Raw genomic sequence first — 12,575 nt, forward strand, 5'->3', positions numbered from 1 at the left:
GTGATTGACGTAAGTTTGAAGAGGGTAAATGCACTTACTGACAAAACTCCCATAAAGCGTATCAAAAACAATCCGACCCCTATTGTGGCCCTTCAAGGGCAAAAATTGTCAGAAGCTCGTCTTTTGCCGTCATGTCATGGAAAACCATCCGAAGAAAACACATAACTGCGCCACATCCTACAAGAAACGCATCAGTTGAATTCGTTTCAAAATTTGCAGCGGAAAATCGGTTCTCGCACCGCACTTGTAATGTGTGTTTCCTGGATGCTGGGGTTCTTGAATAGCACCGACTGATCTCCTTCTGTTCTTGAAAGTCAGCAACAAAGTGCATTTCCGGCCTCTACAAAGGCTTCTTTGAAAGTTTGCCGGTCTTTAAAACATTCTTGTGCATTGCCCAGAACACGACTACACGTTAAGACGCCATCGTGGCAGTTTTATGCTTATTCCCAGGTTGCTTAAACACTGCCGTGACTTTGCGGCTAGACTGTCTCCTCAGGTTGTTTTACCTTTGTCAGTTCGTATAGTGAGTTCGCCGGGAAGTCTTTAGCATGCTCTTGTGAACGTCATGAAATGTCGCTCCAAATTTCCCTTCTTGGAATGGCCACGGTTAGCATTACAGATCAAACACACTGGCTTGAATTCGAAAAACAAAACAAAAAGTAATCTTTCTTCCCACTCAGGATGAAAGTGATAATTTTAGATTTTTTGGTTTCCGCCATTATTTCTCGCTTCTTCGCGCTTAGAGTCCCTAGATTACAACCTAGCAACTATGGCAAACCATACCCAAATGCAACAGAATAGGATTCAGAATTATCTATATATTTAAGAATTACTTATATATTTCTTAATGTTATTAATATGAAATATATTCTGGTCACTCATGAACGATGGTTTTATTAGTGTGCTGTGTGTGTGTGACAGTTTTTTTTTTTTTTCATTCGCGATCGATGCTGAAACTCCGCCTGCGATCGACTGGTAGACCACGATCGACTGGTTGGGCACCCCTGCTGTAGAGTGTGTGACGGATAAGAATGAGGTTGTTGAAGATCTGATGATAGCAGATAAAAAAGGTGGCAGCAGAGGTTTGAGCTTCTGTGGAAACAGAGAAGAGACAGGTTAGAGGAAAGTCAAGAAAGACGTGAACGCCAAAGTTCAATAAGATGAAGTGAAGAACTGTGATGATCTCATGATATCAGAAAGCTGATATGGCTGCTACAGACAACCCTCACAGCTGCTGTGGTGTGGTGTGGCATTAAACCAGAGCTCAGAGTAATAAACAGCAGCCTAACACAGGCCAAAACGTCACAACACAACAGGATTCAAGGATCCAAGGAATCAAAAAGAAGCTGTGGTAACATGTTCCCATGAGTCCTTGAGATCCTTGAAAGTTTGTGAATTTGACAGTTTGTCCTTGTTGAGCTGCAGGGGAGGAATAGTAACTCAAAGAGTGATTTGGTCCTCAGAGGGAATGCTGACTGCCACATACTCTTTGAATGTACATGTGGCTGCTGTTGAAGACCACTTGAACAAATGATAGACCTCTCCTTTGAATGACATTTTACCCACTAAACACCAAACACAGTCAGAAGGTCATGGAATAAATAATAAACTGTTTTTAGTCCAACATGTCTGATTTGATTTGATCCTCTAAGGTCCAGACTGACTGAGATCAGCAGCATGTTATTTAATTCTGTGTCGACATGAATGTTGTCTGAATGTTGTGCTGACGTTTGGATGATGTCTGTAGAAGCGGACATTATGATGATCCACATAAACACAATGACAAAGTCACTCTACTCATTTTAGAGAAAAGCTCATTGATTAGGACATAGTAATGTTGAGCTGCACATTTCAAACTGAACACATCTGATGGATTATAAATGGATTTTTATCATCATTTATTCTTTATTCAGATTGAGGCTCTGCGTTTGTCAGGAGATTCAGCTGTGCTTCTCTGGCCTCAGCTCTGAAGTCCAACCCCTCCCATCTGACAGAGCTGGACCTGAGTCTGAACGACCTGCAGGATTCAGGAGTGAAGCTGCTGTCTGATCTTGTGGAGAGTCCACACTGTAAACTGAAGACTCTGAAGACTCTGAAGACTTCGAGGTCAGTTCAGGGTTGGGGTCAGTCCCATGCTGGTTTTAGTAGTATGTTCTAACCACAGGAAGGTTCATGCAAACCTCACATAGGTATCCCTCCATTTCTACCTTCCATTGCGTGCACGCTCCACTAATCAGTAGAGTTTCTTTGTTTCATCAAGGTGAGAAACACTGATAGTCAAATGTACAGAGATACCTGTACTGGCAGCCGAGCCTGGGTTTCTGCCGTGGTGGGTGAGAACTTTAACACTTCCCAGGAGTAATCCAGCTCAACAATCAGTGATTTTACACACTTAGTGCAGTTTCTCCTTCATTTTCATCTCATGTTTTAAACTTCATGAGTTTCCTCTAATGCAGTCAGAGCACATGAGTGCTGGCAGTCAGTTGCAGTCTTGTGGTGAACATTTGATGTGATGCAAAGTGTTGGATCAGTTTGTTTGTGTCAGGACTGATCCATAACTTTTGGGACTGTTTTTTTATCCATACAGTGGGTGAGTGGACGGCAGCTGACAAACACAGAGAATGTGAGTATTGAAACATGCCCCCCATTCATCAAGCTATGGTACGTTTAAATCTGGTCTTAGAATGAACATGTGCTCATTACAACAGTTATTTATTCACTTGTGTTGTGTTGGAGCTGTGACGTCACATCTGTTGAGAAAATATTCAAGACATTCAAGTTTCCATGACTGTTTGTTCTCACTTCCTGTCTCCATCAGCTGACTCTGATGTCAAACAGGATGTGAAAAAAAAGCTCCATGCCCGACGCACGACCAAAAGGTGAGAAAGGAGCAGCTGTGCAGTGTGAAATCCTCCAGGACATGACACGACTGAAACACAGAATATATCTGAATGTTTTGAAAGTAATGAACATTTATTGTTATATCTGTGAGTGATTTGTCCCTGTGTGCAGACAGAGTGGATCTAACTCTGTCCCTTTCTTACTTCCAGGCTCCATTGTGCTTCTCACCTGAACGGACAGCTGAATCTCATACAGGTGATCAGAGAAAATGACCAAGCACTATTCCAACTTCTCTCGTGGTTCATCAAGTTGAGATTTCTAATCAAGCAAACCAACAACTTGTCTGTGCTGAGCTAGTCAAAGCTGAACACTATAAGTCGAATATTCATACCACACCTGGCGGTTGCAGCGGTGTTGTCCTGGACTCTCATTTAGAAACACCAACCGAACTGTTTGCAGTGCACACACTTCAACTATTTAGAGCTTTCCCTTCAACTGACGCTTCAATTTCTTTCATTTGTCACACTTCAACAGGTTCAGGTGTCCTGGTCCAGGTATGTTCCGGTGTGCTTCGACTCACCTGGTGTTTGATATGGGTCAGGAGGCGGAGCTGCTGTACAGAACTGTCCAATGGGATGAGAGCCTCCTCCAATCAGCTGGAAAGACGGCTGCAGGGCCGCTGTTCGATATCAAGTGTTCAGAGGATGCTGCTGTCAGTCACCTCCACCTGCCACACTGTGAAATCATGGATGGTGAGAACGTTACTGTTTGTTAGAGTAATGATCAAACTCTAAAGGCATGTTAGTGAATCTGCAACAACTTAGATTCTTGATTTAACATTTAAGTTACTTTGGACAAACCTGGACTAAATGATCAATATATTTATTGAACAAAGGTTGATCGATAATAAAAATAATAACTTTATTTATAGAGCAGGATACTCAGAAGACAACGTCACAACAGAGAGCCAAGACAAAGAAACAAAAGATGGTAAAGACAGTGAAAGAGACAAAGACTTGTGTCCATATAAATTTTATATAGAAATTCTAAGATTTCATGATACAAGCAGGAATTTTGTCCCATTGCTTCTTCCAGACTCAGTCATGTTGGCGGCTTCCTTCCCCTCTCCAGGTCTTCCAATATTTCTGTTGGTTTCAGGTCTGGACTTTGACTCGGACATTCCAACGTTGCATTTTTCTGCTTTAACCATTCTTTTGTGTCTCTCTGCATGGCCCACCTTTTGTTAAGCAATCTACGCATAGTTTATGAAACAGATACCTCTGACATTGTGCTGGTACAACCCAGGAATTCATTGTCAATGACGCCCTGACCCCGATGGAGCAACAGCAGAGCATGGATACTGCCACCACCGGGCTCCACAGTGAGATGATGTTTCTTATGCGGGAATACCCAACAGTTGTCTTCTCATTCAAATGGTTGGATTTCCTTCATTTGTACACTGTCTGCCTGACAGCTGATTGGTGAGGATTCCTCTTAGAAGCCCGGTGAACCATCCACAGCTTTTTGTCTGAGCTCCAAGAAACCTCCTTTGATCGAGGCAGGGGCCACACTGCATAACGCTGTGTGGCTTTAATAGGTGGGTTATTAATTCCTTCAATAGGACCAGAGAGCTGAACTCACCTCATTTCCAGCAGCAACTGTATACTAAAAGTGCTTGGAAACTTCTCTCCTTTTCTTTTCACTTTCCTTTCTTCTCAGTTTGAAATAAATTATTAGAAAATAGTTCCACAAGCACGATCATTTTTCCTTTAGGCCTCACAGATAGTCCTCGGCTCATGGAAACAGGTCTGTACTGCAAAACAGCATGGTTGCTCAACCTGGGCAACGTCTATATAACATGTCTATGTAACATTAACACTGAGGTTGTTATAAGTGTAAACAAGGTAACAGCTCTTTGTTTTCACAGCTCTGCTGCCTGATGGTCTGTTGTCTGTCGTCCACATCACTGTGATGGGATGGCGTCCTCAAGCCTCCTGAAGATCACAGACTCTCCTTGTGGTTGTCGAAGTCCATCACCTCTCTCTCTTTGGCCTGGTCTGGGATCTTGTTGAGAGGTTGTGGACAAAACCAGTTAATGGTCGAGTTCAGCTGTTCCTCGGACCACCACTCCAAGAGAGTAAGAAACTCCATGTTCTTCTCCTGCCGAGGAACGTCGCTCTAAATGAGGTAAAGCTTTTTCAAGTCTGTGTGTTGACAAATGTTCTTAAACTGTTGGACGTTTTTTTTACAGTGTTGGACCTCGCCCCATCCTTACCTGATCCCAAATCTTCAGTATTTGTCAAAACTCTGTAGAAAGGTATCAGAGGCCGTTACAGGCTTTTAGTTTTTCAGTTCCCTGTTTCTGTTCTGTCCTCCACTGCATCCCAACAGGGAAACCACAAAGAGGAATTATATTCCAAACACAACTTTGGTAGATTCCATTTGAATGTATACAGACTGTTGAAGCCTCTTCAGATAACTTTGGAATTTGAATTTATTTTTTGTACCAAAAGGAGGACTGGGATAAAGCCTCTAAAATTTAAATGTTTAAAATGTTCTGATGTCTCTTCAGGTCATAAATCAACAGTTGCCTTATGAGTACATCGACACCACTCCTCGATGCAGACTCATCAAGAATCAGAGTTACAGTCTTGACTGTCCTGAGGCCACTGATGAAATTCAGCCTGAGGTGAGTATTTTAAAGAAAAAGTCTTGTTAGTGCTTGCAACCTGCTGAGTCATCAAACCCTGTTGGTTATATTTACACTTTGAATACTACTTTGTTTTTCAGGAAGAAGAGTTCGACATGGACTTTGGACCAAATTATGATCCCCTGTTTGAGATCTTCCTGCCCACAAACGCAAAGACTGTGACTGTGACAGTCCAGACCAAAACACAGACGGTGTTGTGAAGCGTAAAGTTAATCTGACCGGTAAAGTCTTCATCACCTGTCAGGACACAGACACGATGGAGAGCAACGTAACTGATGATCCTGAGGGTCTTCATTCTTACCTGATCGGTCGTCAATCTGTATTCATCTGAAACCATTTGAACCAGTTTTGAGGGATCTTATGGCCATTGAGCTCCAGGGTGTATATACCTATATGAAAATACTACTACTACTACTACTATACTACTACTACTACTACTATACTATACTGCAATAATGAACGAGATCTTTGTTTTAAAAGAGATGTTGCTAAAAACCAAAAATCAATGAATGTTTTTTTTCATTATCTTTTCAGATTCACAGAACAGGGACCACAGAAGCACACTCCCAGCAGAGGACAGAGTCCCAGCAGAGGACAGAGTCCCAGCAGAGGACAGAGTCCCGCAGGGCAGCAGAGAGTCCCAGGAGGACAGCTCCCAAGAGGACCGAGTCCCACGAGAGGACAGAGTCCACAGTCAGTAGAGGACAGATCCCTGCAGAGGCAGAGTCCCAGCAGACCAGAGGCTGTTCTCAGTTCGTACAGAGTTCATAGACAGGTGTCTGGACCGTTCTGAACCAGCTTCTGGATAAACTTCTTGCACGTGGCATCATTAAATGATCATGAAACAGGTCAGTCAGAGGAAAAAAAGCAGAGCAGAAACAAGCACGAGACTGATCGACACAGGCGAAAAAGGGAGCTGAAGGCAAGTCGGTTCCTGATCACTGCTCTATGTGAGGTGGATCCATGTCTTTCCAGAGAGCTGAACTTAAGCTGAAGCAAAAAGCAAAGACAGCTGACGTGTTCTACAGTGTCACTTCCTGACTGTCGTCTTTAAATGAGACGTTTTGTTGTTTTTAAGAAGTGGACTAGCTCACATGATGGGACAAACCTGGACTGCATGTGGATGCGAGCAGGAACATTAAGAGTCCGTTAACTAAAACAGACAGATTGCATGAGTGCAGTTTCAAGCATGCGAGCGATCGCCTTGAAACCAGAAGGATCTGGGAATCTGCAAAAGAGAGTGGACCACAAATTTCCTGAATGTGCACAAACTGATGACCGACTACAAGAAACCTCTGACCTCTGCATGCCAACAAGGGTTTCTACCAAGTACTGAGTCCTATTCTGTTACTTATTTCCCTCATCAAATGCCGATCAATGTATAACCTTTATAATAAGTGATTCTTGGTATATTTTTAATATTCTGTCTCTCACTGTGTAAATAAACTTTCCATTAAAATTAGAGGCCGTTCATTTATTTGTCAGTGGAAGTTTAGCTGTGAGGTGACATTTGTGTCCTGGAGAATCAAACGTGGGTCACTCAGCCTTCATCAAAGCTGCATTCTCTTTAGTTTGAATCAGATGTTCTAAATGTATTTTCATTCAAACACTGTCTGGTGTGATATTTAGAAAGACTTGAGCTTTTACATTCACTAGCTTCTGATATGTTTATCCCTTCAAACTACTTTTACTATTCTGGTCCAATCCTCCTCACTGAAAGTCAAGTTCAATCACCAAGAGTCTGAATCGTCATAGAATAATAGACAGCTGCCTCGTGTCCTTTTCCATAACTCTTTAGAATTTCATCTAGAAGTTCTGTACTGTGGGGAACCGATGCAGCGGGCCCAAACGCCCCCCCAACATGTCGGAGTTGCAGGTACCTAAAAAAGTGGGATGTAGGGACACTGAACCACTGCACCAAATCCCCAAAAGATCTTAAAGAACCATCACAATACAGACCCCAATGTAACCACACCCCTCTCCCACCATATCGTCCAATTAACAGAGAATTTAACAACTCGTAATTTAGGATTTAACCAGATACTCGAAGAGACATTTAGAAAAGGATCAAATTCAAATATTCGAGCAGCCTTAGTCCAAATTAATTTAAGATGAGAGATTATTGGACAAGACGTGCATGGGTGACACTACAGCTTGTTCCATACAGCTCCACAGGGGGCCTTTCAGGAGGGAGAGGCCAATGGGCCAGGTGCCTTAAATTAAAAGCACAGTAGTAAAACATGTTTGGTAGCCCTGAGCCTCCTCGATCAGCTGGTTCACACGGGGGCGTTTATCATTCATGACTCAGCATGTTGTGTCCCATCACGTAGAACTTCATGCTACACGAGTTACAGCTGAAGTGTATCCTGGCTTGGACAGATGTCCTCCTCTCGTCACCTCACCACAGGGGTGCCCCAGGGCTCAGTGCTGGGGCCCCTTCTATTCTCTGTCTACACCGCCTCCCTGGGTCTGATTATCCGCTGACACTCAGCTGTATCTGTCATTTCCAACGAGTTCATAGGCAACGATTCGTTTCTGAGATGTCCCGAGACTTTTTTTGTATCATTTTTAATTAAAAAAATAATAATTCTGTCCATGTGGAGTTCTGTGAATGTCAGGACACTTTTAATGCAGAACACAAACAATCTGAACAGTCTGAACTCTTTTCTCTATCTACATTGACCAGCATGTTCATGTTCTTACTAAAGCTTAGTGGTCAAGTCTTTCAGACACTGTCCATCAGGACTTTGGTCTCATGGGTTCTTTCCTTTGCCACGTGGCACCTGAAGCAGGTAAGCAGGTGACAGGAGTCGTGTGCAGAGCGTCTACGCCACAGCGGGGATAAAATACTGCAGCGACACGTCTTCATGCAGCAGAATCAGGTGGACCACCCTCTCATGGACGATGTCTGAGGGGACAAGAGGACAACGTTACACCCTTGATCTCAATTTCCAGGTTTTCCATGACGCTTTGGAACCCTGCGTCTCAGTACATTTGGTTTTGTTACATTCTGGGTTCACTTACTGCACATGGCCTTGCTGGGATTGACCTGCTGCCCCATGAGGAACTGCTGCAGCTTCCTGATGTCCACTCTGGCCTGGGCCATGGCTTCTGGGTCCCTGCTCGGAGACGGACCACCGTCCTGGGAGGCGTCATCGCCTGGAGGAAGAGGAGGCAGATGAGTGGAAGCCAAAGAGGAGAGGAGGAGGGAGTGAAATAGTTGGTGGTGTGTGACTTAGTCACAGAATAAAACATGTGGCTGTGATGTTGATGAAAGAAGTTAGACGGTGTGAACCAAAGTCTGCGCTGCATTTAAACTCTCCAACAGTGTTTTTACCCCACAGAGGGTTTCCCAGGTCTTTGAAGTGAGTGGTGACTGAAACCAGGTCTGTCTCGATCTTCAGGTTCATCTCTCCGCTCAGGTTGGCCTCTATCACCTGATCCACACACACACACACACACACACACACGCGTCAAACAAACTGAAACTAAACAATCAGGTCAGCTACATTTTTCCATGTCGCGTGTTTCAGGAACGTGACCCGACCAGGAAGTTGGAGAGGTTCTTCATTCTGTCCACGACGTTCTTCATGGTCTTCAGAGGAGGCAGGTAGACGCTCACCTGCAGAGACAGACGAATGTTTCACAGAGGAATCTATCCTACAACATGCCATCAGGATTTGGACGCGTACCGCTCCTCATCGCGAGCTCACTCACATCGAAGTCCGGCATGCTCGGTTCTTTGAACTCGTGCCAGAGTCTCCGGGGAATGACGTCAACTGGGACGTCGTGAGTGACGACCCGACTGATGCTGGACAGGGTGGGCTGGAGAGAGAAGACAGCACTCTGTTTGTCACTGAAGACAAGATGCTGAGCAACACAGCGGCTAACAAACTGAGCTGACAGCAGCTAACAGCGGCTAACAGTCTCCTCACCAGCTCGGCTGCGATGGTGAGGCAGGGACAGTGCTTCTTGGTCAGTTTCACTTTGACCGCCTTGGCGTTCTGGACCGTCTTCAGCGCTCTGGACAGGTTCTCTGGAGTCACCTCCAGACAGATCTCGTTGTCCTCAGAGGATACGCCCTCCATCTGGTACTCGTCGAAGACGTTGGCCTGCAGAGAGGAAGGAAACGGACGTAACAACGCGCCCACACTAGGTGTGCGATACAGACAAAAAATAACATCTCCATATTTTGGGGGATTTTGGCGATAACGATAATTAGACGATGTTCTTTTAAATGTGTTTTTAACAGCCTCATTAATTTATACCGTACCAAAATACTGCACGCAAACAAATCAATGACGAACTTCAAGTTCTGTCCAGTACTGCACAAAAATGTTCAGCACACTCTCTTCATCACCCGGTCCGTCTGTTTCCACCTACGCCACATCAACCGCCTCCGTCCCTCCTTACTCCTCCCACCACCGCCATCCTGGTTCACAGCCTCGTCACCTCCCTCCTCCTTGGCCTCACACACAAATCTCTCCATCCACCACATCACTCCTGTCCTGCAGCAGCTCCACTGGCCATCCATCACCTCGCACCACCACATCTCTCGGATCTTCTCCATGTTGCTGCTCCCCCAGATCTTCCTCCTCCATCCACCTGACTGTCCCCTCCACCCGTCTCACCACCAGCTCTGGAACTCTTTACCCCGTCAACTCACTCTCACACTTCAAGTCAAACACTAGACCTTCTGTTTAAAATGCCTTTTCCATCTGACTGACTCTTTGTCTTATTCTGTTTAATGTTGTATTCTTTCATTTGGTACTTTATGGTTCTTGTGTTTGTTTGTTATTTGCTGTCCACTTGTGTTTATTGTAGGGAGTCCTTGGCTGACAGAAAGGCGCCTATGAAATAAAAATGTATTATTATTATTATTATCATATACCGCCCACACACAGGCATCAGTGCTGCTGCTGTCCGGTACCGTCCCCTCGGACAGCATGACATAAGAAGGACGTGCTGCTTTTTGAACTATCAGAGGTCCAAGCGTCTTGCTGAGCCTCTGTTCTGCCGGGTCAGTCCAGCAGAGTGACCCTCTGAACCGGACCGCTCACCTGTGACAGTTCACACCACATGCTGACGCCGCCGTTAGCCACTTTGCCGGACAGGACGAAGAACAGGTTGTCTGCAGTGAGCCGCAGGACGCAGGTCTTGGTCAGCTTGGAGATGGTGCTGATGACTCCTGGTGAGCACGAGGAGAACACAGTCAGCTGTCACGTGACGCGGAAACATCATGTGACTGAAAACATTCAGTGCAGAGGAAGTGACACATGACCACAAGGTAAGGAAAACAATAAGTTCTGTGGATCGACTGGGAGCGCCGCTAAGATAGGAATAGATCAGCTGCTGCTGATTGGGGAGGGGGAGGGGCCAGCAGGCAGAAGCCGAGCGGCGGCCATTTTAATAGTTCTTGGCACTTAATTTGAACTTGTCTGTGTAAAATGGCAGACAGAGACAGCAGAGCAGCTAGCGTGTTAGCGCTAACTGTAAAGACATGCTATTTGCTAACATTAGCGACCAATGCTAAAATTAGTGCTAATTAACATTAGCCACTAGGAATTAAATACATGTTAATGCTAACATGCTAATGCCAACATGCTAATGTTAATTGCTAGCGCATCAGCGTTAACATGTTAATGTTAATTGCTAATGCTAACATGGTGATGTTAACACGTTAATGCTAACATGCTAATGCTAACATGCTACTGTTAATTGTTAATGCTAACATGGTGATGTTAACACGTCAATGCTAACATGATAATGTTAACATGCTAATGTTAATTGCTAACGCATCAGCACAAACATGCTAATGTTAATTGCTAGCACATCAGCGCTAACATGTTAATGTTAACATGCTAATGACAACATGCTAATGTTAATTGCTAGTGCAGCAGCGCTAACATGCTAATGCTAACATGCTAATGTTAATTGCTAATGCTAACATGGTAATGTTAACATGCTAATGCCAACATGCTAATGTTAATTGCTAGTGCAGCAGCGCTAACATGCTAATGCTAACATGCTAATGTTAACACGCTAATGCTAATGTTTACATGCTAATGTTAATTGCTAATGCTAACATGCTAATGTTTACATGCTAATGTTAATTGCTAGCGCATCACCGTTAACATGCTAATGTTAACACGCTAATGCTAACATGCTAATGCTAACATGCTATCAGCTAGTCTGAGGAACATTGTAAAAAACTGGGTGGAGATAGAACGGACTGGAGTCCGCTTCATGTCCAGAACTCAGGACTGGAGTCCGCTTCATGTCCATGTCCTGGACATGAAGCGGCTGTAACCATGGTGATGGCAGCAGCGTGGTGACGTGTTGTGGAGAGACGGAGTGAAGACTCAGTCGTTTGTTTTCTGCAGATCTCCAATTAATTATCTCGTTATCGCGGGAAAACGGGTGGAATGAAACGCGTGACCCTTTAGGGCTTCCGTACGGTGTTGCTGTGGAGACGGACAGTGGAGCGTGTGGTGGTTGTCATGGAGACGACAGAGGAAGAGACGACTCACGGGTCACGTGGTTCAGGCACGCGACGTCCACGATTTTCCCTCGAAACTTCATGACGTCATCGCCCGCAGTGTGAGGTCAGAGTGACGTCAGAGTGACGTGAGAGTGACGTGAGAGCTGCGCTCGGCTGCACGCGGGGACACGGTGACAGTGTGCACGCGGGACCCCGCTTTAGTGCGTCCGGGTCAAAGTTCCGACGGAAACAGGAAGCCAGCTTTTCTGCCGCAGCGCCACCCTGTGGACGGATGGAGGACTGCAGCGTCCACGTCGTGGTTCTGATTCGGTTCGGACGCTGGTGTGAAAAAGCAGCGTGCAGCCTGCAGACAGCGAGCCCTCTGAAGTTCTGCTCCTCGGCACCAACACCAGACGAGACGAGAAGGTCAGACCTGCAGAAAGTTGGATTGGATGGAAGCTTCAGTGACCTGTGCTTCAAATCAGTTTGAACTTCATACATGCAAGAGAACTGAAAATAAGAATATTTTTATATTTTTATATT

General features: G+C 44.9%; 2 protein-coding genes and 1 long non-coding RNA gene across 3 annotated transcripts; 2 read left to right on the forward strand and 1 right to left on the reverse strand.

Annotated features, from left to right (window-relative positions):
- Positions 1–1,946: 1,946 nt before the first annotated feature.
- LOC113744508 (uncharacterized) lies at positions 1,947–2,864 on the forward strand. Its single transcript, XR_003461602.1, has 3 exons — positions 1,947–2,106; positions 2,588–2,623; positions 2,819–2,864. It is a non-coding gene; the product is annotated as an uncharacterized LOC113744508 (long non-coding RNA).
- A 569-nt stretch (positions 2,865–3,433) lies between these two features.
- On the forward strand, positions 3,434–5,772 carry LOC113744519 (uncharacterized). Its single transcript, XM_027274425.1, has 5 exons — positions 3,434–3,593; positions 4,769–4,790; positions 4,842–5,028; positions 5,414–5,530; positions 5,632–5,772. Exons 1-5 carry the CDS (start codon positions 3,434–3,436, stop codon positions 5,749–5,751), a joined length of 606 nt encoding a protein of 201 aa, XP_027130226.1. The 3' UTR covers positions 5,752–5,772.
- A 2,377-nt stretch (positions 5,773–8,149) lies between these two features.
- hus1 (HUS1 checkpoint clamp component) lies at positions 8,150–12,271 on the reverse strand. Its single transcript, XM_027274183.1, has 8 exons — positions 12,082–12,271; positions 10,612–10,739; positions 9,487–9,663; positions 9,269–9,376; positions 9,099–9,173; positions 8,889–8,988; positions 8,576–8,710; positions 8,150–8,459 (listed from the first exon to the last, which is right to left on the reverse strand). Exons 1-8 carry the CDS (start codon positions 12,131–12,133, stop codon positions 8,377–8,379), a joined length of 858 nt encoding a protein of 285 aa, XP_027129984.1. The 5' UTR covers positions 12,134–12,271; the 3' UTR covers positions 8,150–8,376.
- Positions 12,272–12,575: the final 304 nt, after the last annotated feature.

The sequence above is a fragment of the Larimichthys crocea genome, chromosome XXIII, assembly GCF_000972845.2.
Source record: "Larimichthys crocea isolate SSNF chromosome XXIII, L_crocea_2.0, whole genome shotgun sequence".
In the NCBI taxonomy this organism is placed as follows: domain Eukaryota; kingdom Metazoa; phylum Chordata; class Actinopteri; family Sciaenidae; genus Larimichthys; species Larimichthys crocea.